Here is a 27,610-nt window from a genome sequence, read left to right as displayed (position 1 = left end):
ATGACACTATAAAAATGGTCGTAAGTAGACATATAAGTAATACTTCAATAATCATGGCTTTAAGAGATGACATGTTAACTGTCAAGAACAATAAGTTCTTAAACCTAGAGATTAATAATGACTTGAGAATAGTTATAGATTATTATAATAAAAAGAATAATATTTACAATTTTATTATGTTATTAATAGATGATATTGAAAGTTATCTTAAGATCTAAATATTTATGATTGTTGTCATATTTATATTTATAGGAAAGTAAAGATTACTTAGCTAAAAAATATATTTGTAATTTAGAATTAATCATTTGGTGGTTAAATTTCCCTAAAGATGTTAGAAAGTTTAGTTTTAAAGATTACAGTGACTCATCTTTCAATCACATTTATAGATATTCTACTTTGTAGTCTCCTTTTATATATATATATATATATATATATAATAAAAATAAAAAACTTTCAAATGAAATTTCCTAAATGCTTTCAAAGTATGACAACCATCAATTTTTATTTTTGATTTTAGAGAGATGTTCGTTTGACTATTTGTGATTTTCAGATGCAATTATGAAGTACAAATAACTTCAAATTTGGGGAAACACTTGTTTTTCTTTTTATTTCAATCTTGTTTCTTCATTTAATAAGTGACTCATTAATTTTTTTTAACAAGTTTGAGGGGCAAAGTATAGTTCTTTAATAAGTTTGGAATGTAAAATGTTGAATTTTGAATGTGAAGGAACAATATGTAAAGCATGCTAAAGGTTGACGAGGTAGAGTGCATTTAACATATGACTATTTATGATTTTCACATGCGATTAAGAAGTGTAATAACTTTGAATTAGGAGAACATGTGTTTTTCTTTTTATTTCAACCTTGTTTCTTCACTTAAGTTACGAAGTGATTTTTTAATAAGTCTGAACCGCTAAATATTGGATTTTGAATATGAGGGGATAAAATATAAAAACAAGGGGATAAAGTGTATTTAAACACACACAACCATTGAAAACTCAATTTTAGAAATCTAACTCTTCATCCTTTTTTTACCACATTTTAATTAAAAAAGTTTTTATTCTTTTATGGTAAAAATAACTCTTTTTTTTTAAACTTACATGTAAATACTTGAAATAGTTAAGAACATTTATGTCAAAAATAAGTTGATTTTCAAGAAAAAACATGAAAGATGCTAAAATCACAAATATAAGGATTATTTAATCTCTTTTAACTAATTAATTCTATAAATTTCATATAAAAAATATTTTCACTAGTATAATAAGAAAAAAAAGTCCTTAGAAAGATTATATTCTAAGGGGAAATTGTAATTATAAATTCCATATAAGAAATTAATTATTATTATTATTATTATTATTATTATTATTATTATTATTTAATGTTTCTTTATTAAAGAAATGTGGAAAGAGAAGATTTTTAATATGTGGAAATAGAAGAATAAGTAAATGAAATTATTTAAAAAAATTTAAAGGAATAAAAAAATAATTAAATGTTTAGAGGAATTAATAAATGAATAAATTAAATTCTTTATAGAAAATATGATATTAAGAAAATAGAAAAGAGAAATTTAAAAGTTCTTGTAAAAAGAAGTAATATATATTGAAGAAATATGACAAAAAAAAAAAGGTTAAGACAATCTTGAAAATAACTACTGTTTTTTTAGAAAAAAAAAAAACTTTTGTCTTTTTTTACTTAATTCTAAATATAATTTAAGATTAAATAGTATTTAACGTGTTAAGTATTAATTTTAATATTTTATTCTTATTAAGTACTAAGAAATAAAGAAAAAAACAATGGGTTAATTCTATTATTTAGAAGAAAAAAAGTCAAATATTTTAATTTTTTTCATTTAATTAAAAATTTTAAGAAATAGGTTATAAGTCAATAAAAAGTAAAAAAAATAAACTATCTAAAATATAAAACCAAATCACTTTCAACAAAAAGTTCTAAAAACAAACAACATCGTTAATCTTAAAAAGTAGAAACTATTCATGCTAGCTTTGAACAAGGATACACATATATAAGTGTACATTTATTATTAAGTTACACTATATATTTTGTTACCATAATATATTAATATTATGATAATATGTCTAATTTTAAAATATATTTAATATCAAAATTATAATCCATTTTAATTTAAATGTATTAAATAACATCAAATAAATAATAATATATGTATAATTTTTTTAATATTTATATTTTTTTTTATATTTAATAAGCATATGGATTATATAAAAAAAAGACGTATTAAGAAAATTATGTTTCTCTATTTTTGGTAATAAATTAAATCAAATGTAAAAATAAAATAATTAGAATTAATTTATTTAATAATAGAAAAAAATAGAAAATCAATAAAAATATAGATAAAATTGAAAAAAAAAAATATCGATAAAATATACAAAAATATCGATAAAATATGAAAGTATCTATATCTTTTCAAATTTCATATTGGGATCCTTAGATATATCGGGATATATGAGATATTTTAAACCTTGGGGTAGAATAAGATGCCATAAAATGCATAAATATTTTTGGTTTTTGACATTTTGCCTTTATCCAAAATAATAATAATTGTTGTAATTATGAACTATTATATCCATATATTCCAAAAACCAAAAGCTGGTTGAGCATATTTTCAAAATATGAAATAGATAGCAAATGAGGTTGAATTTTCAGTGTGCAAGATACCATCCTTTCAAAACGGTCAAAAACTCAGAATCTCCTCATCAATATGAAAAGTGAAAACATCTCCACAGACTTTCTCATCCAACAAAAGTCAGACTTAAACTGTCCATATATGACTAAATCAAATCCACACTCAAATTTTGTTCACATGTAAGTCAACTCTCAATACTACCCATCTGATTTCACATCATATTCTAACCGAGAAAGGTGGTCTACGCATTCCACGGATCGGGCAGGAGAAGATGATGATGATACTCATGGAGCTGCAACATACGGAATCACAAATCTTTTCGCCCCGTTAGGCTCTTACCTGTCCATGAAGCAAGTGGGAAGGAAAACAAATGTGGGAAGTAGACCATGAAAAATCGCCGTTTTCCACCGGAGGGAACCAATAACCACAATCCAAACTTCAACTTTCCACGAAATATCCCATATAACAGAATCATTATAAATATAATCTCTCTGTCTCCCTCTTCTCTCTCAGATGTCCTTGGATTCTTTTGAGGATCTTGGTTCCTGAACTGGTTTCCCAAGAAGCTCCTAATTCAATGGCTCACGGCCAACCGAGAGTCGGAGTCATGGATTCAGGGGAGAAGAGGCTGAATGAGCTGGGGTACAAGCAAGAACTCAGAAGAGAAATGGTTATTTTTGTGTTCTTTTTTCTCCTCCTTTTCTTCTTGTTTGATTAGCTCTTACACTTCTTTTTTTTTTCTTTTTTAATCCTGAGACGTACTGATTTGGGTTTAGGGTGGGTGGAAATATTAGAAACTAAAAAACATGGGACGTCTCATAGTTCTTTTACCTGTGTTCCCTTTCCTCCTTTGGTTGAATCAAATCAAGTATGTGTTTTTTTTGTGTGTGGAGTTTGGATTTTATTTATGGTAACTGTTAAGGGGCAAGGCTTCTGTAATAAGACTTGCTCCTCTATGACTATGACAAGAGTATTGATTTGGGGTGGCTTACTTTATTATTCATTTGCAGACTTTGTTCAAAACTCTTGCTATATCGTTTTCAACTATGACACTTTTCACAGGGATAACTCCCTTGTATGGTTCAAGCCTGCTATATGCAGGGCCCGCCACTCTCGTCTGGGGGTGGATTGTAGTGACATTCTTCACCTGGTTTGTTGGAGTAGCCATGGCCGAAATCTGCTCATCTTTTCCGGTTTGTACCATTTCCTTGCTTCTTTCTTCTTCTTCTTCTTCGTCTTCTTCATATTTGCCTTAATTCTTTTAGTCGAATTAAAATGAGTCAAAATGGTCATGAAATTGAGTGAAGTGATGTATTTTGGCGGTTCTAAATATCCAGACGACAGGTTCTCTATACTTCTGGGCTGCTCATTTGGCTGGCCCCAAATGGGGTCCATTTGCATCATGGTGCTGCGCTTGGCTGGAGACAATTGGGCTTATTGCTGGTATAGGCACACAGGTAGTTGCTCTTCATCATACATAATCTGTGGGCACTTGGCACTTGGATTCTGACTGCTGACAACTCTCTGTGCTTCATGTCACAGGCTTATGCTGGATCTCAGACACTGCAGAGTATCATTTTATTATGCACTGGAACAAATAAAGATGGCGGGTACTATGCTCCTCGATGGTTATTCTTATGTATGTACATGGGTCTTACGATTATATGGGCTGTGCTCAACACCTTTGCATTAGAAGTCATTGCCTTCATTGACATTATTTCAATATGGTGGCAGGTAAATTTTATGAGCACAAGCCTCTTTTTCATGCTCACAATGCCATAAAATCACTCCAAAGTTATTCAATAATGTTGTGTTTGGTTTCTAAGAAAACCAAGCAATCATGCAACAAATGGTTCAACATCAGATATTAAGTTTCCAATTTTCTTTTCTTGTCTATCTTCAACCAAACAGAGCTTCTTAAGTCTTAGCTCATTATCTTTTTCACACACACACTTGTAATGTGGAAAACATGCATATCCAAGTACTCTTAGTTCCATTTTGCTCACTTTGTAATTCCAACTTGTTCTTCAAAGCTTTGTTTTTTCCCCTTATCAACTACTATGTTGGGCAAATTAGGGGAAATTAATGGTGATAAATTATACATTGTAATTATCTTTTGCAGGTCATTGGAGGGTTAGCTATTGTTATTATGCTTCCCCTGGTAGCACTGACTACACAATCCGCTTCATATGTTTTCACTCATTTTGAAACAGCATCTGAATCAACCGGGATATCAAATGTAGTTTATGCAGCCATTCTATCTGTTCTTGTCAGTCAATATTCACTATATGGATATGATGCTGCAGCACATCTAACTGAAGAAACAAAAGGTGCCGATAAGAATGGTCCAATTGCCATCCTTTCTAGTATAGGGATCATTTCCATATTCGGGTGGGCTTACATCTTGGCTCTTACTTTCAGCATTCAGGTATACCTTTATTTCAACAGAAAATAAGCTTTCAAATTGAGTCAAGATGAACTTTTCAGCAACTTGTGCTAATATCTTCTAGCAAAATATAATAGCAACATCATGTCAAGTAAAAACTTGGATTATGTGATTGAGAAATATCAGTGGGAAGTAGGGAAAAGATTTCCTGTGCCACACCTTTCCTACTTTAAACCGAAGACTTGGACTGTCTAGGATTATGTTTACAAAACCATCCTGCATCTGTTTAGTCAGAGCCTAAGGCTCAATTTGGTTGCCAAGGGAGAGTCCAGCCAAAATTGCTGCAGGTGAAATGTTTTTGTTCTGTTTCATCACTCTTATTGGCAACAAAATGGAGCATACAGAAAAAAGTAAAAGGCTACAGGATTGAACTTTCAAAAGCTTTCACTGGAAAGTAGGCAGTACCTCCCTCTTGTAGAGCCCATGCATGAGTGGTAGTATAAATTCTGAAGTTTTGATTGCAACTTGTCATGCAGGACCCCAGCTACCTGTATGACCCAACCAATGAGACTGCTGGAGCATTTGTGCCAGCCCAAATACTTTATGATGCATTCCATGGACGGTATCACAATGCTACTGGAGCAATCATCTTGCTTTTTATCATATGGGGATCTTTCTTCTTTGGTGGACTTTCAATCACGACCAGTGCAGCTAGAGTGGTAAGTAAAGTAACATGGTTTTTCTTACAAATTTATAGATGGCATTTGGGGAAAATGAACTTGATATTTTGACCTTCCACCTTTAAAAGGCCTTCTCAGTTGTGTCAGTAAATGTACAATTTTTGTTGGTAAATTTTCTCCTTGCACTTGACCAGACCAATGTTTCCATCTGCATGGTTCAGGTATATGCTCTGTCAAGAGATGAAGGGATTCCTTTTTCATCCATATGGCGAAAAGTCCACCCAAAGCATAAGGTTCCTTCAAATGCAGTGTGGCTTTGTGCAGTCATCTGCATTCTTCTTGGGCTCCCAATCTTGAAAGTCAATGTGGTCTTTACTGCTATAACTTCAATATGTACAATTGGATGGGTGGGTGGTTATGCAGTTCCCATCTTTGCAAGAATGGTGATGGCTGAGAAGAACTTCAAACCAGGGCCATTTTATTTGGGCAAAGCAAGAAGACCAGTTTGCTTGGTAGCCTTTCTATGGATTTGTTACACATGCTGTGTCTTCCTTTTGCCTACTTTTTACCCGATTACTTGGGATACTTTCAATTATGCCCCAGTGGCATTAGGTGTGGGTTTAGGCCTCATAATGCTTTGGTGGATGTTGGATGCAAGGAAATGGTTTAAGGGACCTGTAAGGAACATTGATATTCAGAATGGGAAGGTTTAGCCCTCTCCCATAAATTGAAATACTATGTATGTTGTTGAAATTCTTTTGAAATTAAGGTCACATTCTTCAATTAGCTCTTGGATACATACATGCCTTCCCTTGCATCTTCTCGGTTCATCTATTTCAGCAGGCATCGTCATGCTACCTAGGAATTAAATGTGAAGCCATTTTGGTTAGCCATTCTGATTGTTGTGGCTTTTCATGACAGGTAATCAAAGGCTTGTTATCATCTGCAGAGGCTTTTACTTATCAAAAAAAAAAAAAAAAATCATCTGTAGAGGCTTTGTGATACAAAACCTTTTTCATAAATTATGATAACAGTCATATATATACATGCAACACTAAAATCACAGCACTGGTGTATTACAAAGCTTTTAGAAGATGAATTTTAAGGAACCATCTCTTCATTCCAAAAGGCTGGAAACTGAGGTGGGAATTGCTGGGTTTTTTTTTTGAAATCTTGCAGTTCTTCCATCAACAAAGTAAAGCTTGAATTCTTTGCCAGGACATCTATGGAAACTTCCTTGTTCTCAACCAATCTTGTAGCATAACTTTCAAACCTGTCAATATCTTGCCATAACATATCTGACCTCCCCGTATCGCTCTCACTCCTAACCTGGTCTAACCAGTCCTTGGCTTCCTCTACTCTTGCCCAGAAGCATGAATCTTGTGTCAAACTCGCATAAGAAGTCCTCTTGTTATTTTCTTCATCCCCAGCCTCTCTCCCTTTCCACCATCTATCAAAAATCTCATACCTTTTCTCTCGACCATTCTTCAAGTAATGTCCCTGGGTGCGGTGCTTCCCAGTCCTATAGTACTCTGCAATGTCCAGCGGCTCCACCAGGAGTTTATAAAATTGAGAGGCATTCACCCATTTCGCCCTCTTATTAAAATCGTGAGGTAGTTGGTTGCTTTCGAGCATATAGATGACATTATCCCAAAACCCTGCAAGCAGGCACCGGTTCATGTTGATCTTAGCACCTTTCTTTGAGGCTCCTCTTAGTTTGAAGGAGTCGTAGTAGCCCATTTGATCATCCGACTTGTCGCATGATGCTTTGAACCACTCTATCTGGGCTCTGTATGGGACGTTTTTGGACAGGGTTATGGCAAGGTTAGCGCTATTCAGGTGTGGCGGTAACGGATTCACCCTCTTGGCCATCTTTAGGCAATCTTTGGCTGGTCCGGCAATTGACTCCTGTAGGGTAGGTCCAAAGAAAACATCGGTTAGAAAGTGATATAATATCACTTGTGCGAGATGTATATCAAAAGGTCATTTGTAAGGTGTAGAGAACTACAGAACGAAAAAACACTACCCACCTGCCCAGCTAGCCCACAGGACTGCACAGCCAAAGCAACCCCTGCTTCATAGCTCGACTCCGGAGGTTCTCCTTGGGTGAAGCTTTTCCTCATCAACAACTGCCAAGAAGCTTTCCCAACATAATCCCCATACTTGAGATGATCCTCAATGCTAGAACCAGGTGACGCTGTTGTAAACATCAACTCTAGCATCTTAACAGCAGCTGCAGCATCATTGACACATACAGCTCCCTCTTCAGAAAAAAACAAGTAGTTCCCAAACGGGCTGAACGGACTTTTAACCCATCCTTCTCCTGTGGTGGCCGCCGATGCCTGAACGAAAGGCAACACAGAACGAAATAACTGGATTGTCTCTGAAACTGATTGCAGAGAAGTCATCAACAAGTGCCAGAATTGTCGGACAAAATGTGGCTGCTGGGTAGACAAGGAAGGTAAAGGAGCCAAGAAGAGTCTTGGCACGAAGTCGTGGTTTGAAACAACATGGCAGAAGTTTCCAGCCCATCTTTCTCGGAGAATTGCTCGTGAAAGGGCCTCATTGCCTAGCAGTGGGGAGCCAAATGTGATGCACAGGACTGGAAGGGCAGAAGAAGTGGATTGGAGATGGGAGAGGAGCCAAAGTGCTGAAAGAGAGGCAACTGCACCTCCCATGGAGTGGCCTGTCATCACAACTGCCTTGCTTTTCTCTATTACTGTCAAAATCTGCATATCACATATGATCATTATTATTGTTACTTTCATTTCACCATGCAAAAAGAATATTTCACTAGTTGATCAAAATTTGGAAAATTAAGAATTTTTTCAGAATGATTGGCAAGAATGTAAGCATTTTCCATTTACTTTTGGATTTAGTGACTAGATTTGATCACCTTCACCATCATTTTCCTGGTTTATTTCATTAATATCCCAAGTGGGTTCATATTAAAAATCGAGTTCTTGTGAAGGACATTTTTGTATACAGAGTATTCCATTACAAGATGTGGATTTCCAGGTTGTTTGAATGAAACAAGGAGGAAGGAAAAGAAAAGAAAAGAAAAGAAAAAATTTCCAATCTTATTGGAACCGCAGTTGGGTTTGGAATGGTTATGTAAGATTTCATTGTTTTTCCATCTTCTCCTCCCCATCTGGGTAATCAAAATTTCTCCTCAACATTCTAAATTTTGTGATAATAGTTCTAGATGGTCAATTGCTGCAGTTAGCATATGACTGAGGTCAATTTTTCTCGTTCTCTTGCGTTTGCTAAGAAAATACAAGGAAAAAAGCTCCAACGTCATTACCATTTAGGTTTGAAGTGTTCAAACTAAGATTTTAAAAATAAGTATATGTCGATCATTTCAACTGTCAAGAATTTCAAATGTACACACCAGGGTATATTAAATCCTCATAAAAGTTTTGATAATATTTTATGGAGTTTGATCAAGTCAAGGTCCAATATGAAGTTTGACCAAGATTCAATGGTTTGACCAAAGAATTAGGCACATGAATGCTTTTCTTAACATTGTAGGTCCTATCAGAGTGAAACAGCTAATCTGATTCGCTAAACCCAGACAGTAACATATTCTAGAGGCAACATTATTGTGGGATCCCTAGAGTGGTTGCAGGGTGCCTTTTTTTGACCCAAAAGATGGGAAGGAAAAGTAGTCAAACATTTGAATTCAGACTCTATATGCATTCAAATTACTGTCATCAGCTTTTTAATTATGGTTTATTAGATTCTTTTTTTATTCATCACATTTTTATCTATTAATTTAATATTTAAAAAAAGAAATTAATGACATAAATCATACAGAACCCCATAAGCCTTAAAACTTGAATATAAGAAGTGCCTATTTTACATTCCTATAATTAAAAATTTTTAAGGTGGTATTTGAAATATTGGAATAGAAAATGAAACCGAGAAATCAATTCTATTAATACGTCCTAATTATTTTTTGGAATGAAAATAATAATAAAAAGTTAGTAATTATGAAAACCAAATCTTGCACCTCAGTATGATTACATTCTTTTCTTTTATATAATACCAGTAGAAGAGAGAAATCGAGATCCTAGAAAAAAATACAATTTGATTTGCATAACAATAATGTTTTTAATCCTTTTCTTATTACAAAAACTAATCCAAAGATATTAATAAATGAGAAATAAAATTGATTTTTGTTTTATATGTCAGCATTCTAAATAGAAATAAACATGAATGGGCGTTTTGGGAATCAAAATTTTTGCTTGCTGTTGTTATTTTTGTGTGGGGCGGTGGGAAGGCGTGTGGGAGAGGAGAGGGGGTCAACACGGCCAAAATACAGGCCCATTGTGGCAATAGACCCACGCAAGTCTTTTTAGACTCCAATCCCAATTCCCACCGACGATCTTGCTTTATGGGCACATAGCTAACTTATTGTCCAAAGGGTATTAATCTCTCAAGTCTGATAATCAAATGGAATAAAATCATTGTACGTCTCTCTAAAATGGCCGACCCTATCTGACAACTTAATGCACACAACTGCTTGAATTAGGTAAGAATGGTGGTTGGGAACCTGTGTAACCCCGTTTGGCTTGATGGAATAGAAAGAAAAAGGAAAAAGGGAAAAGGAGAAAGGAGAAAGATCCACACAAATCCCAAACGAATATACACACTGCATATTCGCTCGCCCCCACGACTTGTAGCATTTAAAAAATGCATTCAGTCACAAGCAAGTCTTCTGCTGAATGAATCAACTAACCGCGTTTTGGATATTAATTATTAATTAGTAACCAAACAGATCATTAGTTTTCATGGATTCAATTCCTATTCTGCATCGGCATCAAGTAATCAATCAATTTCAATCAAAGAGAAGCAGGTGAGAATCAATGCAAGTATGCACACTAATGACCGGAAAAAAGAAGTCTCTTAGCAACCAAACAGATACATGGGAAGGTAAGGTAAGGTAAGGTAGGCAGAAACAAACCTGATTAAGAAAGGCCGGTGAGGTGTACAAGGAGAGGAAGTGATGTAAAATGGCAGCATGAAGCATAGGAGGGTCTTCGTGCTGATGCTGAGCATGGCGCTGCTGCAACGGTGGAAAAAGGCCATCAGGGGGGCGGTCCAAAGCCTCCAAGTTAGCGCAGCTGGGGTCTGCAAGAGGGGGCATAATGGTCCCCGAGAAGGCCACGTAAGCGATGCCTCGAACTTGATCGGTAACGACACTCGCAGAGGTGTTTGCGAGGCTGCAAAGCCTCCATGAATCTTGTAGCACAGGCGTTGAAGATATGAAAGTCGCCAGCATCTCACTGCTCTCAAACCTGACAATAGTTTTTATAGGATGTTGATCAGATTACACCAATCTGGAAATGAGAAATGAGAAATGAGAAATTCCATAGTCAAGGTGGGATGATATGGAAAAGTAGCGAAAGGGTAACTTACAATGAAGTTTCTGCATCCATTCAATCTTCCGGGCTTTTCGTCGTTTTTTTCTTATTTCTTGTCTTTCACTTCGGAGAATTAGTGGGAATTCCAAGTTTTTTTCTCGCCTAGCACTTTCGAGTGTTGGGAGGAAATTTGGAAGGAGAGTGTGGGGACTGTGGAGATGTGGACTGCGATAAGATGAGTGATGAATGATGCCCAATGCCCATCCGGTGACCAAATTTGACCCCCTAAAAAAAGAGAACCAAAAAAAAGGCCATGGGGACGTGAGACTAAACGCGTTACGCGGCCGATACGTCTTGGACGGGATCTACTGTCAACTGCACTGCACGCGGTGTTTGGACGACCATCAACGCTGCGTTTTGGGGAGAATCATGCGTTGAAAATGTCCTTATAACTTGTACAAGTGATAAAAATGATATCAAATACCCATTAAAATATATACAATACAAATTTAATAATAATTAAGTGATGATATTTTATATTATTAAAATATATAATTTATAATAAATAAAAATAATGTATTGTCTATTTTATTTTTATTTTTATATCAATATTATTTAAAAGTATATAATAATAGTTTTTAGTTTGTTATCAACCATTTAATAAAAAAATTATTTCTTATGAATTAAGGAAGTTGGGTCTATTTTGAATTCTAATTTTATTATATTAAATAACTAAAATTTAAGAAAAACCAATTTCAATATCCATCAATTAAAAATATTTTTTGATTTAATGTAATCCTTATATAAATAAATTGAAGTAGATTTTTTTTATTTAAAATATTTGTTTATTACATGAAATAAATATGGATAAAAAAATTAATTTAAAAAGATCAATTTCACAATAAAATTATTTAACAACAAAATCTTTATTTTATAAATTGGATAAATATGAAATAAAAAAGTTATAAAAATTTTAAGAAGTATATGAGAGAAAGGCAAGGTAAATAAAGAGAGTGAAAGAGAGAATGGTTAGTTTTTTTAATTTAACTGTCAATAGTTTTTTGGGGATTTTTGAAAAGTAATATCATTCACTTCAATTTCTACTATATCATTAAGTTTTGAGTTAAAATACGGGTGATAAGACGATCTTGAGCCAATTATTAGTCCCAACTAACCTCAAAGCACAATTCTCCTATAATGGTTTTAAATATTCCATTTTTTAACCCAAACATCGAGATGCTAATCACCCTACAAATACCAGTATGGGGTAAATTTAGGGTATTATCAGTGATATAATTCAAACTCAGACCATGTATCACTTATTGAGACCACACTTCTCAGTGTTTGCCTTAACTAATTGGGTTATCCTAACGTGTTCTTTAGGGTTTGATGATAGTTTTATTTGTTTAATAATTTGTTCTTTTTTTCAATATTTCTCATGAAATAATTTTAGAGAATAGTTATAAAAAATAATTTTTAATTTCTTTGAGGAAAAAATTTCTATTTAAAATTGAAGTTTTTCATTTATTTTTTAAAAGTATTATATACTTATAATATAAAAGTTTCTAAAGTAGATTTCATATTTATATTTATTTTTCATAATATATATATATATATAATACCTAGATACATTAAATTTGTCTTGATTTTTTTTAGAATAAATTCTCAAAAATGGTCTTAAAAAAAAATCAAATATTTTTTTTGCACAAAATCCCTTGCCACGTGGCAAAATGCCTATCTCCATATGATGATTGTCATGATGCCATTACAAGGCCCACCCTCTACCACATAAATGTAATTAGACCATAACCATCTCACTCTATAATTAAGGTTCAATCTCACATCACAAGACGTCGAATGCAACCATCAATACCATCATAAATAGGACAACCCGAATGCGACCATCGTAGGTAGGATTTTACCCTGTTAGGATTACAATTCGACGAATTAGGTAGGGTTAATAGCTAACCCAAGTTCAACCCTCATTAACAAAAACAATCGATTTTAACCCAACCTCTAATTCAAGGTTCTTAATCAAAGCCAAACTTGAACTCGGGTTGTTTGGATTAGATTCTGGTTTATTGGGTTGGTCAAGTTATATGATTCAAATTCCACTCATAATGTCTTTAAAAATCGGATCGGACCAGCCAGTGAACTTTTCGATTTGATCCATCTCAATGAACCGATCAAACCAACATTGAACCATTCAAACCCGCCAAACCTTTTTTTTTTATTCTACAAATACTTTTTACATTAAGAGGCTGATTATCCATTGAACCCATTCCACACCTAATCCTTTTAAAACATAAACTAATTATGAGCCCTTATTTGGTTCAAGCCACTAGGCCCAATCCAATAAATAAATAACTTATAAATCTTTCCCTTGGGTCATGCTTCTAGGCCCAATTTGCTGGCTTGTTTAGCTTGCAAGGCATGTTACAAGGTATTTATAGAGCACTTGAAGCACATGGAATTCATATGCTTCCAATGTGGGACTGGGAATAGGACTAACATTACCTCTTTGAGGGCTGGACGCATGAGGGCTGGACTCTTTGAACCATTGAGAAGTCTTATTATATATATATATATATATATATATATATAATAAGACTTAAGATTAATTCAAATTTTTATCATATAAAATCTTTAAAGAAATGTAAATATTTAAATTCCTATTTATTTTTATAATAATAATTATAAAAAATAATATAAATCAATTAATAGAATAATTTTAAAACAATAAAATACAAAGACAAAAAGATAAAATTAAATATTATAAATTTTTTTATCTTAAATATATCTTCATTCTTAAATATTACATATTTCTATTTAATAAAATTTAAAATATTAAACTTTATCATTTAATTTAATATACCAAATATAAAAATCAAACATTATTAAAATTTATAATTTTATATATTTTTAATTTTTATCATTTTTTTAATTTTATATAATATATAAATTATATATTTATTACATCACCGGTTTGATCGCCAATTCGACCAGAACTAATAATATTTTCGGTTTAATGACCGACCTAGTTCTGAAAACATTGTTTATATATATATATGCCAAAATTAAATAGTAAATGAGATATAGTTTTACCATATCTTCAGCCTCCTTAACAAGAAGAGCTCCTTGAGGGACATGCACGTGTGTGTGTGTGTGTGTGTGTGTGAGAGAGAGAGAGAGAGAGAGAGATTGCCAACCAGTAAACTACCTCCAAAACTTGAAGTAAAAGCATCAACAACATTTGTGGTTGAAGATGCTTTCCTCATGGAGGATGAGGATCCAAGAGATGTCCTCCTTGCTCCTTCAGGCCCAGGCCTGTTCTGAGAGTGAGTTTCAAACAAAGGATCCTGAAAAACATAATCAGAAATTAACCATGGAACATTCAACACAAAAATATAGCTCCACATGTTTCAGGCTCAAATTCTCACTGAAGAGCTAGCCCTAGGTCTTGGTTCCCTACTTGGTCGATTACTCATACTGAAAAAGGATTCAAAATCATTTTCATTTTTTCGCTGGTTCACCCTTGCAGTTGCAGCAGTCCTTTCTCGAGCCTCTGCAGCAGCATTCTCCCATGCTTCCTTCTCCTTTGCTTGTACACTAGCCCTTTCCCTTGCATCTGCAACAGCTTTTTCTGCTCTTTCCTTTGCCTCTGCTGCTGCTCTTTCAGGAGCTTCAGCTTGTGCTCTCTGAACTGCAGCCCTTTCTGCATGTTCTCGAGCTTCAGCATTTGCCTTCTCCACAGCAGCCCTCCAAGCCTTTAAGCAAAACTCAGAAGCCGCTGTTTCATGTGCTTCCCTAGTAGCCCTTTCTACAGCTCGTCTTGCCTTTTCCCTTTCTTTCTCAATCTCTCTAGTTCTCTCCCTCTCTTTTTCAAGTCTCCTTTGTTCTCTGTCCTCTTTACATTCCCTCTCCCTCTGTTCCTCATGTCTCTGTTGTTCTCTCTCTTGCTCTTCCTTTTCCCTGTGTTGATGCTCATGTCCTAATCTGTCCTGCTTTTCTCTGAGTATTCTCTCCTGAGCATCTTCCATAGATTTCTCATCTTTCTCCAATCTCACATCTTCTCTACCTCTAGCAGCGTTTTTATTTTCACTCTCCCTAGCTACCTCAGCATGCCTGAATTTAGCCTCAGCTCTACCCCTAGCCTCCTTCATAACAGCAGCAGCTGAGTTCGTCTCCATTTCTCCACAAGAAAGAACATCCTCATGTTCAATATTATTTTGAGTCCTACCCATGATAAAACGCTCAAACCCATCAATTCGTGTGAGCTTCTCACTGCACCAGGGACTGACTTGCAACTCTGGAAATGCTGAGAGGAATAATGGAAGGAAGAGAACTCGCTAGCCTTTTTTCTAGGATTTGTGGAACCAAGAGAACCTGTTTCTGGCTTTGAAACCAGAGCTGGTCTTGGAGGAGGGGGTCTTGAAGGTGGTGGAGCACATGTTGGTTGTGTAAAGAGACGAATTTCTGATACAATTAACCATACATTATCCAACAAATCCAAATTTTTTTCAGATCTTATAGAGACATCTACTTGGGAATTTGTCTCATTAGGGCCAGCATTTGGATACGAAAGAGTAGAAGCAGTTTGACTAACAAATTTATGAGAATTGGTTGAATCCGTTGGCATGTCAAACAGATTTTCTCCAGATTCCCTATAATTGTTAACCATCTTCCTGTGTGTGGTTCTCAGGAATTTTCACAAAATATTTTTTATTTTGCAATATACAATTAGTGTTAATCTCTCCTGTGCTTGGCCCAGTTCTTAAAGGGCTCATATCCTTCCCCCTTTTATTCATCTCAGATGAAAATGCAGCCACAGATTTTCCAAGGCTGCTCAGGGGATCATCACCAAACATCTTCCCATTAGCAGCAGATGAACCACCGACTTTTTTGCCTCCAGAGCTACTGAGTTTATTAATCTCTCCCAGTGGGTCAGTAAACACCCCTGGGGATAAAACCACATGGGTTGAAGTTGATTCTAAAACTACAAAGGGGTCTTCCATCTTGGAGATTGTTTCAGTTGAATTAACAGTTGGTCTCGGCACCCAAGGAGCCTCTGAAGTTAGCCTATTTAAAAAGCGAAATGGGACTCAGATGTAAATCAACCGATATTTGATACATTTGAGTGACTATATAAATATAACAGAGAAGAATGATTTAATAGTGTGAAATGGGAGATGATAGGCACTACAGAGTAAACTTACATGAGAAGTCTTTCCCGATTTACTTCTCTTGCTGTCGAGAAACCTGAAAAATTCTCATATATGCTTACCAATGGTGGGGAAAAAACCAAGAGTAGATGTAAAGACAACAATGGGAAAATAACCTCTTCAGAAACAATGTAGTTGGAAGGTGTTAGCTGTATATATCTGTACATACCATAATTTGGTTGTTTCCTTAGGGATAATACCTTCCTAATTCAGGACTCTCAATTGTATATATAAACAAGTATTATTCATCTAATAAAGACACAAGGAATTGAGAAATACCTTGATTCGGTTACATGGTATCAGAGCCACGTTTGGTTCAAGGGAATTTTCTGGGTTTTGGGTTTTGTTCCTAACAATCTGGAACAGTAACCTGTTACGTTTTTTGTTAGTCTGGATTGCGTCACCGCCGACCCAGGGAGGAGCGCATTCTTGTTTCCGGAGCGTGGGAGCGCTTGAGGCCGCCGTTTCTTCACCGATTTGACTTTCCGACGTTTCTCATCCGGTGTTCGATCAACTGTTGAGAGGAACATCTCCTTAGCAGTTTACAATTTACGTCGATCGAGGGATCGCAAAGATTCATCGACGACTGCGGAATCGCTGTCGCTAGTCCGGCGAACCCTGCCCCTCGATTCACCTTCCTGAGACGCCTTCTTCTCAGATCCCGCCACCCTCTCACGCCTTCTCTCCGCCGCCGAAGCAACGTCGTCGTCCGAGATCATTGAAAGCCCCGGCCTCCACTCTTCTCGGGCCCGACACACGACCCCCGTTTGTTAGCAGCTCTGACGAGACCTCTGTCTCAGGCTCGTGCTGCCGAGCTCCATCGCCGGATCCGATCCAGTTGAACTGCTCCTCTTAGCAACCGGACCGATCTGAGTTTCTTCGCCCACCTTGGTCTTGGTCGCCACGACTCACAACTTTCAGGGTGAGAAAGAGAGGGAGTCAAGGGTTTGACGCACGCTTTTGACCCTTTGACGCTTTTGACACCTTGTAAGAGAGGTACTTGTCTCTTTCTTCTTGCAGTGGTAAATTGCAATTTCTGGTCTGGCTGATTACTTTGGAGATTAAATTTTATTATCATGGAAGAGAGTAAGAATTCTGTTGCTGATATAGTGCCTATTGTGTCAAAAATAACTGAACACAAATTAAATGGGTCTAATTATATTGAATGGAGCAAGACTATCAAAATTTATTTGAGAAGTGTTGCTAAAGATGACCACTTGACTGAGGAACCTCCTAATGATCACACTAGAAAACTTTGGATGCAAGATGATGCACGGTTATTTCTGCAGATGAAAAACTCTATTAATAGTGATATTGTTGGTATGCTGAGTCATTGTGAATTTGTTAAAGAGCTAATGGATTATCTTGATTTTCTGTACTCTGGAAAAGGAAATGTATCTCGGATGTATGGTGTATGGAATGCCTTTCATTGTCCTGAGAAGGGAGCTAAATCTCTCACTGCATATTTTATGGACTTCAAGAAGGTATATGAGGAATTGAATGCACTTATGCCTTTCAGTCCGGATGTTAGAGTACAACAAGCTCAAAGGGAACAGATGGTTGTTATGAGTTTCTTATCCGGTCTCCCATCTGAGTTTGAGACTGCAAAATCTCAGATTCTTTCTGGTTTTGGCATTGGTTCCCTTCAGGAAGTTTTCAGTAGAGTTCTACGAACTGAGAATGTCTCATCTTCTCAGCACACCAATGTTCTTGTTGCAAAAGGAGAAAATGCAGAAAATGCAAGAAGGGTGAATAACAGGGGCAGAAACAGGGCATTTGAAAATCGTGGCAATGATTCAAGTACAATTGTGTGTTTTTACTGCCATGAGGCTGGCCATACCAAGAAGAACTACAGGAAATTGCAAAATCGAAATCGGAGAATTCAAACTGCCAATGTTGCTACATCTGATACTGCTACATTTTCAGACTCCTCAGACAAGATCGTCACAATGACAGTAGAAGAGTTTTCTAAATATTCACAGTATCAAGACGCACTGAAAGCATCTACTCCTGTTAGTGCTCTGGCAGAGTCAGGTAAAACATGTCTTGTCTCCTCCTCAAACAAATGGATAATTGATTCAGGTGCCACAGATCATATGACAGGTAATCATAAAACTTTCTCTACCTTCAGAACACATTCTGCTCCTCCTGTTATTGTTGCTGATGGTTCTACCTATGAGATTAAAGGGTCTGGGACTGTGAAACCAACATCTTCTATTACGTTATCTTCTGTGTTAAACTTACCAAATTTGGCCTTTAACCTAATCTCTGTCAGTAAACTTACCAAAAATCTGAATTGTAGTGTCTCATTTTTCCCTGATCATTGTGTGTTTCAGGATCTTATGACGAAACGGACATTTGGTAAAGGACATGTATCTGATGGGCTCTATATTCTTGACGAGTGGGTGCCTCGACCAGTTGCGTGTGTCAGTATTGCCTCTCCTGTTGAAGCTCATTGTCGGTTAGGACATCCTTCTCTACCGGTGTTGAAGAAATTATGTCCTCAGTTGGATACTTTACCTTCATTAGATTGTGAGTCGTGTCATTTTGCGAAGCATCATCGTAGTTCTTTAGGCCCAAGGCTTAATAAACGGGCTGAGTCTTTGTTTGAGTTAGTACATTCTGATGTTTGGGGTCCGTGTCCTGTTACTTCTCAAACTGGGTTTCGATATTTTGTTACCTTTGTGGATGATTTTTCTATAATGACTTGGATTTATTTTATGAAGAATCGTTCAGAAGTATTTTCTCATTTTTGTGCCTTCTCTGCTGAGATTAAAACCCAATATGATGTGTCTGTGAAAATATTAAGAAGCGATAATGGAAAAGAATATGTGTCTAACTCATTTCAGAATTACATGAGTCACAATGGGATTCTTCATCAAACATCTTGTGTTGATACTCCTTCTCAAAATGGGGTTGCTGAAAGAAAAAACAGGCATTTACTTGAGACAGCTCGTGCCCTCATGTTCCAGATGAAGGTTCCGAAACAATTTTGGGCTGATGCAGTTTCCACAGCTTGCTTTCTGATCAACCATATGCCCACTGTAGTGCTTAAAGGTGATATTCCATACAAAGTAATACATCCACAGAAATCCCTTTTTCCACTTGAACCAAGAATTTTTGGATATACATGCTATGTTAGAGATACAAGGCCTTTTGTTACTAAACTTGATCCTAAGGCGTTACAGTGTGTTTTCTTGGGGTACTCAAGACTGCAAAAGGGCTATAGATGTTTCTCGCCTGATCTCAATAAGTATCTAGTATCAACGGATGTTGTGTTTTCAAAAGACACATCATTTTTCTCTTCACCCACAAGTTCTGCAAGTGAGGAGGATGAAGAATGGCTTGTGTATCAAGTGGTTAATTCAAGACCAACTATTGGGCAATCAAGTGTGGTTGATTCTGATGCATCTCTTGCTCATTTGGGTCCTGTTGTTAATATTCCTCCTGCTCCAGACAAACCACCAATTGTTCAGGTGTACTCTTGGCGCCCAGTGACAACCGATACATGTCCTGCACCAGCTCCTTCGTCATCTAATCCTTCCAGTGATCTCGACCTTCCTATTAGCCTTCGGAAAGGTAAACGACACTGCAAATCTATCTATTCCATTGCTAACTTTGTGTCTTATGATCACTTGTCATCTTCCTCAAGTGTCCTTGTAGCCTCTATAGATTCTATTTCGGTACCTAAAACTGTTACAGAGACCCTGAATCATCCTGGTTGGAAGAATGCAATGCTTGAAGAAATCTATGCATTGGAGGATAATCATACATGGAAACTTGTTGATTTGCCTCAAGGAAAGAAAGTTGTTGGCTGCAAGTGGGTCTTTGCGGTAAAAGTTAATCCTGATGGCTCTGTGGCACGACTGAAAGTCAGGCTTGTAGCTAGAGGATATGCTCAGACATATGGAGTAGACTATTCTGATACTTTCTCTCCAGTTGCCAAACTCAATTCAGTTCGACTATTTATTTCTATTGCTGCTTCCCAACAGTGGATGATACATCAGTTAGACATCAAGAATGCTTTTCTTCATGGTGATCTAGAGGAAGAGGTCTATCTGGAGCAACCTCCTGGGTTTGTTGCTCAGGAGGAGTATGGGAAGGTTTGTCGTCTGAAAAAAGCTCTCTATGGATTGAAGCAGAGTCCCCGTGCTTGGTTTGGAAAATTCAGTAAGGAGATTCAAGCATTTGGCATGAACAAGAGCGAGAAAGATCACTCCGTTTTCTACAAGAAATCAGTTGCTGGTATCATACTTCTTGTGGTCTATGTCGATGATATAGTTATTACAGGAAATGATCATGCAGGAATCTCTGATCTTAAGACATTCATGCATTCCAAGTTTCATACAAAGGACTTGGGTGAACTGAAGTATTTCCTGGGAATAGAAGTATCAAGGAGCAAGAAAGGGATGTTCTTATCACAGAGGAAGTATGTGCTTGATCTGCTTAAAGAGACCGGTAAGATAGAAGCAAAGCCATGTACTACCCCGATGGTTCCTAATGTACAACTTATGCCAGATGATGGAGATCCCTTCTACAACCCTGAAAGGTATCGGAGAGTGGTTGGGAAGCTGAATTATCTCACCGTGACGCGACCAGATATTGCATATGCAGTAAGTGTTGTTAGTCAGTTCACATCTGCGCCTACAATAAAGCATTGGGCAGCTTTAGAGCAAATTTTGTGCTATCTAAAGAAGGCTCCTGGTCTAGGCATACTATATAATAGTCAGGGACACACTCGCATTGAGTGTTTTTCTGATGCGGATTGGGCAGGTTCTAAGTTTGATAGAAGATCCACTACAGGTTATTGTGTGTTCTTTGGCGGGAATCTAGTGGCTTGGAAAAGTAAGAAGCAGAGTGTTGTATCCCGTTCGAGTGCAGAATCTGAGTATAGGGCCATGGCACAAGCTACTTGTGAAATCATATGGATACATCAACTCTTATGTGAAGTGGGAATGAAGTGCACAATGCCAGCAAAGCTTTGGTGTGACAATCAAGCCGCTCTTCATATTGTTGCGAACCCAGTCTATCATGAAAGAACCAAACACATTGAGGTCGATTGTCACTTCATTCGTGAAAAGATTGAGGAAAATCTAGTCTTTACTGGCTATGTGAAGACTGGAGAGCAACTTGGGGATATTTTTACAAAAGCTCTAAATGGAACTCGAGTTGAGTACTTTTGTAACAAGCTAGGCATGATCAACATCTATGCTCCAGCTTGAGGGGGAGTGTTAGCTGTATATATCTGTACGGTTACAGAAGGAAATCAATTTATTCCCATACCAAAAAAAAAAAAATAGACATCCCAGCATCAACCTCAGAAACAAACATAGAAATCAACAAATTCAAAATGAATTCTATAACACATACATCCAGTCAACAAATAATACCCAAACGTAATAGAGATAATAAACAATTCAATATGGGAGAAAACAGGGAATACAGAGTAAGCTTACCTAAGAAGTATTTCCTAATACAATTCTCTTGCTCCTGAGAAACCTGAAAAACATCCTTATATGCTTATAAATAGAGGGAAAAGAAACCAAGATCAGATGAAAAGATGAGAAAAGGAAAATAACATCCTATGGCATAATGCAATTAAAAGGAAATCAAATTATTCTCATACACAACCAAAGAAATGAAAAATAAACAAGCAAACATCAAGATCACAAACAAACACAACAATCAACAAATTTAAAATAAATTCTCTAGTATATACATGCAGTCAACAAATAACACCATAACATAACAAAGAAGAATGATGAACAATGTGAAATGAGAGAGAATAGAGAATACCGAGTAAATTTAGATGATAAGTATTTCAAGATTTATACTTCTCTTGCTCTAAGGAAACCCGAAAAATTTCCATATTTGCTTACTAATGGTGGGGAAGAAAATCGAGATTAGATGTAAAGACGAGAATAGGAAAATAAACTCTTCAGGAACAATGTAGTTGGAAGGAAATAAATTTATTCTCATACTAGAAAAAATAAAAAAATAAAAACAGAAATAGACATCCCTACATCAACCTCATAAACAAACATAGAAATCAACACATTAAAAATTAATTCTATAACGCATACAACAAGTTAACAAATAATACCTAAACATAACCGAGATAATGAACAATATGATACGAGAGAGAATAGGGAATATGGAGTAAACTTACCTAAAAAGTATTTTCTCATACAATTCTTCTCTTGCTACCGAGAAACCTGAAAAATCCCCTAATATGCTTATAAATGGGTGGGGGAAGAAACTGAGATTAGATGAAAAGACGAGAAAAGGAAAATAACTTCCTATGGCAATATGCAATTAAAAGGAAATCAAATTATACTCATGAAAAACCAAAGAAATGAGAAATAAACAACCAAACAACAAGGTTGCAAACAAACATAGCAATCAACGGATTTAAAATAAAATCTTTAGTACATACATGTAGTCAACAAAGAACACCAAAACATAACAGAGAAGAATGATGACTAGTGCAAAAATGAGAGAGAACATGGAATACCAAGGAAACTTACATGAGAAGTATTTTCAAGCTTACATCTCTTTCTCCGGAAAACCTGAAAAACTCTCATATTTGCTTAACGATGGTGGGGAAAGAAATAGAGATTAGATGTAAAGAAGAGAATAGGAAAATAACATCTTCAGACATAATGTAGTTGGAATGAGATCAATTTATTCTCGGACCAAACTAAAAAAAAAAAAAAATAGACATCCCAGCATCAAGCTCACAAACAAACATAGCAACGGATTCAAAATGAATTATATAACACATACATCTAGTCAACAAATAACATCCAAACATAACATAGATAATAAACAATGAGATATGGGAGAAAGAGGAAATACGAAGTAAACTTACATGAGAAGTATTTCCCAATTTACTTCTTTTGCTCCTAGGAAACCTGAAAAATTACCATCTATGCTTGCCGATGGTGGGGAAAGAGCCGAGATTAAATGTAAAGACGAGAATAGGAAAATAACCTGGCACAATGTAATTGGAAGGAAATCAATTTATTATCATACGAAACAAACTTAAAAAAAAAAAAATAGACATCCCGGCATTAACCTCACGAACAAATATGGAAATCAACATATTCAAAATGAATTCTCTAACGTATACATCAAGTCAACAATTAATACCCAAACATAACAAAGATAATGAACAATGCGATATGGGAGAGAACAGGGACTATGGGGTAAACATACCTAAGAGGTATTTCCTCATACACTTCTCTTGCTCCTGAGAAATCTAAAAAATCCCCTTATATGCATATAAATGGTGGGAAAATAAACGAGATCAAATGAAAAGACGAGAAAAGGAAAATAAAATCCTATGGCACAATGTAGTTAAAAGGAAATCAAATTCTTCTCATACACAGCCAATGAAATGACAAACAAACAACCAAACATCAAACTCACAAACAAACATAGCAATCAACATATTTAAAATAAATTCTCTAGCACATACATGCAATCAACAAATAACACCTTAATATAACTAAGAAGAATGATGAACAGTGCGAAACAGGAGAGAACAAAGAATACAGATTACACTTACATGAGAAGTATTTCCTGATTTCCTTCTCTTGCTTCCGGGAAGCCTGAAAAACTCCCATCTATGCCTGCCAATGGTAGGGAAAGAAACCGAGATTAGATGTAAAGACGAGAATAGGAAAATAACCTCTTAAGGCACAATATAGTTGGAAGGAAATCAATTTATTCTCATATCGAACAAACAAAAAATAAAAAAAATAGACATCCCAGCATCAACCTAACAAACAAATATAGAAATAAACAGATTCAAAATGAATTTTATAATGCATACATCAAGTCAACAATTAATACCCAAACATAATAGAGATAATGAACAATGCGATATGGGAGAGAACAGGGAATACAGAGTAAACTTACCTAAGAGGCATTTTCTTATACACTTCTCTTGCTCCCGAGAAACTTGAAAAATCCCCTTATATGCTTATAAATGGTGGGGAAAGAAATCGAGATCATATCAAAAGATGAGAAAATAAAAATAACATCCTATGGCACAATGTAGTTAAAAGGAACCAAATTCTTTTCATACATAGCCAATGAAATGACAAACAAACAACCAAACATCAAACTCACAAACTAACATAACAATCAACAGATTTAAAAATAAATTCTCTAGTACATACATGCAGTCAACAAATAACACATTAATATAACAAAGAAGAATGATGAATAGTGCGAAACAGGAAAGAACAAGGAATACGGATTACACTTGCATGAGTAGTATTTCCCGATTTCCTTCTCTTCCTCTTGAGAAGCCTAAAAAACTCCCATATATGTCTACAAATGGTGGGGAAAGAAACCGAAATTAGATGTAAAGACGAAAATAAGAAATAACCTCTTCAGGCACAATGTAGTTGGAAGGAAATCAATTTACTCTCATACCAAATAATATATATATATATATATATATATATATATATATATATATATATATATAGGGATCCTAGCATCAAGCTCACAAAGAAACATAGAAATCAACGGATTCAAAATGAATTATATAACACATACATCTAGTCAACAAATAATACTCAAACATAAAAAATATAATAAAAAATGCAATATGGGAGAGAACAGGGAATATGAAGTAAGCTTACTTAAGAAGTATTTCCCAATACACTTCTCTTGCTTCCGAGAAACCTAAAAAATCCCCTTACATGCATATAAATGGAAAGGAAAGAAACCAAAATCAAATGACAATACAAGAAATGGAAAATAACATCCTATGGCACAATGCAGTGAAATGGAAATCAAATTCTTCTCATACATAACATAAGAAATGAGAAACAAACAACCAAACATCAGGCTTGCAAACAAACATAGCAATCAATAGATTTCAAATAAATTATCTAGTACATACATGCAGTCAAATGATGACACCTTAATATAACAAAAAAGAATGATGAACAATGCGAAACGGCACAGAACAGGGAATACGGAGTAAACTTACATGAGAAGTATTTCCCGATTTCCTTCTCTTGCTCCTAAGAAGCCTGAAAAATTCCCATATATGCTTGCCAATGGTGGGGAAAGAAACCGAGATTAGATGTAGAGATGAGAATAGGAAAATAACCTCTAAAGACACAATGTAGTTGGAAGAAAATCAATTTATTCTCATTCCAAAAAAAAATAAAAAAAAATAGACATCCCAACATCAACCTCACAAACAAATATAGAAATCAACATATTCAAAATGAATTCTATAACGGATACATCAAGTCAACAATTAATACCAAAATACAATAGAGATAATGAACAATGCGATATGGGAAAGAACAGGAAATACAGAGTAAACTTACCTAAGAGGTATTTCCTCATACACTTCTCTTGCTCTCGAAAAACCTGAAAAATCCCCTTATATGCTTATAAATGGTTGGGAAATAAACTGAGATCAGATAAAAAGACAAGAAAATGAAAATAACATCCTATGGCACAATGTAGTTAAAAGGAAATCAAATTCTTCTCATACACAACCAATGAAATGAGAAATAAACAACCAAACATAGCAATCAAAAGATTTAAAATAAATTCTCTAGTACATACATGCAGTCAACAAATAACACCTTAATATAATAAAAAATAACGATGAACAGTACGAAATGGGAAGGAACAGGGAATACGAAGTAAACTTACATCAAAAGTATTTCCTGATTTCCTTCTCTTGCTGCCGGAAACTTGAGAAATTCTCATATATGTTTGCCCATGGTAGGAAAAGAAATTGAGATTAGATGTAAAGACGAGAAAAGGAAAATAACCTTTTAAGGCACAACGTAGTTGAAAGGAAATCAATTTATTCTCATACCAAACAAACAAAAAAAAAAATTGACATTCTAGCATCAACCTCACAAACAAACATAGAAATCAACAGATTCAAAATGAATTCTATAACGCATACATCAAGTCAACAAATAATACATAAATATAACAGAGATAATGAACAATGAGATATGGGAAAGAATAGGGAATACGGAGTGAACTTACCTAAGAAGTATTCCCTCGTACAATTCTCTTGTTCCCGAGAAACCTGAAAAAATCCCCTTATATGCTTATAAATGGTGGGAAAAGAAACCGAGATAGATGAAAAGACGAGAAAAGGAAAACAACATCCTATGGCACAATGCAGTGAAAAGGAAATCAAATTCTACTTATACACAACCAATGAAATGGGAAATAAACAACCAAACATCAAGCTCACAAACAAACATAGCAATCGACAAATTTAAAATACATCCTCTAGTACACACATGCAGTCAACAAATAACACCTTAATATAACAAAGAAGAATGATGAACAGTGCGAAACGGGAGAGAACAGGGAATAAGGAGTAAACTTACATGAGAAGTATTCCTCGATTTCCTTCTCTTGCTCTCGGAAAACTTGAAAAATTCCCATTTATGCTTGCCTATGGTGGGGAAAGAAACGAAGCTTAGATGTAAAGACGAGAATAGGAAAATAACTTCTTAAGGAATAATGTAGTTGGAAGGAAATCAATTTATTCTCATACCAAACAAACAAAAATAAATAAACATCCTAGCATCAACTTCACAAACAGACATAGAAATCTGTTGAGAGAGAGAGAGAAAGGAGAAAAACCTTAATTCTCATTCATGTAATCTCTATTTACAATTGAGAGAGAGATATATATATATATATATATACAAGGCTAGGAGTCCTAACTACCATACATGTGACCTATATTAACAAGGAGAGATAATATACTACAAATACATTATATTCAACACTCCCCCTCAAGTTGGAGCATATACGTCATATGCACCAAGCTTGTTACAAATATATTTAATCCTAGGACCTCTGAGAGATTTAGTGAAGATGTCCGCTAGTTGATCATTTGAATTAACAAAACTTGTAGCAACACATCCTGATGCGATCTTCTCTCTAATGAAATGACGGTCAACTTCAATATGCTTGGTCCTTTCATGAAAGACTGGATTAGATGCAATATGTAATGCGGCCTGGTTATCACAGATGAGTTTCATCTGTTCATCCTTTCCAAATCTCAACTCCCGAAGAAGATGTCTCAATCATATGAGTTCACATGTTGCCAAAGCCATAGCTCGATACTCAGCTTCAACGCTAGATCTGGCCACTACATCTTGTTTCTTACTCTTCCAAGATATTAGATTACCTCCAATAAAAACACAGTACCCTGAAGTGGAACGTCTATCTATGGGTGAGCCAGCCCAATCTGCATCTGTGTAACCAACAACCTGAGTATG

The 27,610-nt window shown here is 35.4% G+C and overlaps 2 protein-coding genes, 1 long non-coding RNA gene and 1 pseudogene across 5 annotated transcripts; 1 reads left to right on the top strand and 3 right to left on the bottom strand.

Moving 5' to 3' along the window:
* The first annotated feature begins 2,849 nt into the window (after nt 1-2,849).
* On the top strand, nt 2,850-6,522 carry LOC100267875 (amino-acid permease BAT1 homolog). Of its 2 annotated transcripts, none has more exons than XM_002274726.4 (7): nt 2,850-3,329; nt 3,670-3,852; nt 3,997-4,116; nt 4,202-4,393; nt 4,782-5,087; nt 5,582-5,764; nt 5,947-6,522. In XM_002274726.4, exons 1-7 carry the CDS (start codon nt 3,237-3,239, stop codon nt 6,436-6,438), a joined length of 1,569 nt encoding a protein of 522 aa, XP_002274762.2. In that variant the 5' UTR covers nt 2,850-3,236; the 3' UTR covers nt 6,439-6,522. The 2 variants fall into 2 exon arrangements, with proteins under 2 accessions (XP_002274762.2, XP_059594709.1); XM_059738726.1 differs by having other exon boundaries at nt 3,228-3,329; nt 3,722-3,852.
* A 198-nt stretch (nt 6,523-6,720) lies between these two features.
* On the bottom strand, nt 6,721-13,503 carry LOC100257796 (lipase-like PAD4). 2 transcript variants are annotated; one of them, XM_002275601.5, is made up of 4 exons: nt 11,147-13,503; nt 10,692-11,025; nt 7,756-8,454; nt 6,721-7,633 (listed from the first exon to the last, which is right to left on the bottom strand). In XM_002275601.5, the coding sequence occupies exons 1-4, from the start codon at nt 11,164-11,166 to the stop codon at nt 6,827-6,829; spliced, it is 1,860 nt and encodes a 619-aa protein (XP_002275637.1). In that variant the 5' UTR covers nt 11,167-13,503; the 3' UTR covers nt 6,721-6,826. The 2 variants fall into 2 exon arrangements, with proteins under 2 accessions (XP_002275637.1, XP_010652916.1); XM_010654614.3 differs by having other exon boundaries at nt 10,692-11,067; nt 11,147-11,370.
* Nucleotides 13,504-14,251: 748 nt separating this feature from the next.
* On the bottom strand, nt 14,252-16,450 carry LOC132252584 (auxilin-related protein 2-like; annotated as a pseudogene).
* A 5,132-nt stretch (nt 16,451-21,582) lies between these two features.
* LOC104879934 (uncharacterized) lies at nt 21,583-26,015 on the bottom strand. The gene is made up of 5 exons (XR_009466274.1): nt 25,324-26,015; nt 24,971-25,013; nt 24,237-24,653; nt 23,884-23,947; nt 21,583-23,306 (listed from the first exon to the last, which is right to left on the bottom strand). It is a non-coding gene; the product is annotated as an uncharacterized LOC104879934 (long non-coding RNA).
* Between the last annotated feature and the right edge of the window lie 1,595 nt (nt 26,016-27,610).

Source organism: Vitis vinifera, chromosome 7, assembly GCF_030704535.1.
Source record: "Vitis vinifera cultivar Pinot Noir 40024 chromosome 7, ASM3070453v1".
Taxonomy (NCBI): Eukaryota; Viridiplantae; Streptophyta; class Magnoliopsida; order Vitales; family Vitaceae; genus Vitis; species Vitis vinifera.
This window is presented reverse-complemented; position numbering and strand designations above follow the sequence as displayed.

Excerpts from the sequence above, each read along its gene's own strand:
- LOC100267875 (XM_002274726.4), top strand. The coding sequence starts at position 3,237 with ATGGCTCACGGCCAACCGAGAGTCGGAGTCATGGATTCAGGGGAGAAG. Across the intron at positions 4,394-4,781 it reads TTATTTCAATATGGTGGCAG|GTCATTGGAGGGTTAGCTAT; the intron begins GTAAATTTTATG and ends TATCTTTTGCAG. Across the intron at positions 5,765-5,946 it reads CGACCAGTGCAGCTAGAGTG|GTATATGCTCTGTCAAGAGA; the intron begins GTAAGTAAAGTA and ends TGCATGGTTCAG.
- LOC100257796 (XM_002275601.5), bottom strand. The coding sequence starts at position 11,166 with ATGGATGCAGAAACTTCATT. Across the intron at positions 11,026-11,146 it reads ATGGATGCAGAAACTTCATT|GTTTGAGAGCAGTGAGATGC; the intron begins GTAAGTTACCCT and ends AACTATTGTCAG. Across the intron at positions 7,634-7,755 it reads CCTGTGGGCTAGCTGGGCAG|GAGTCAATTGCCGGACCAGC; the intron begins GTGGGTAGTGTT and ends CCTACCCTACAG.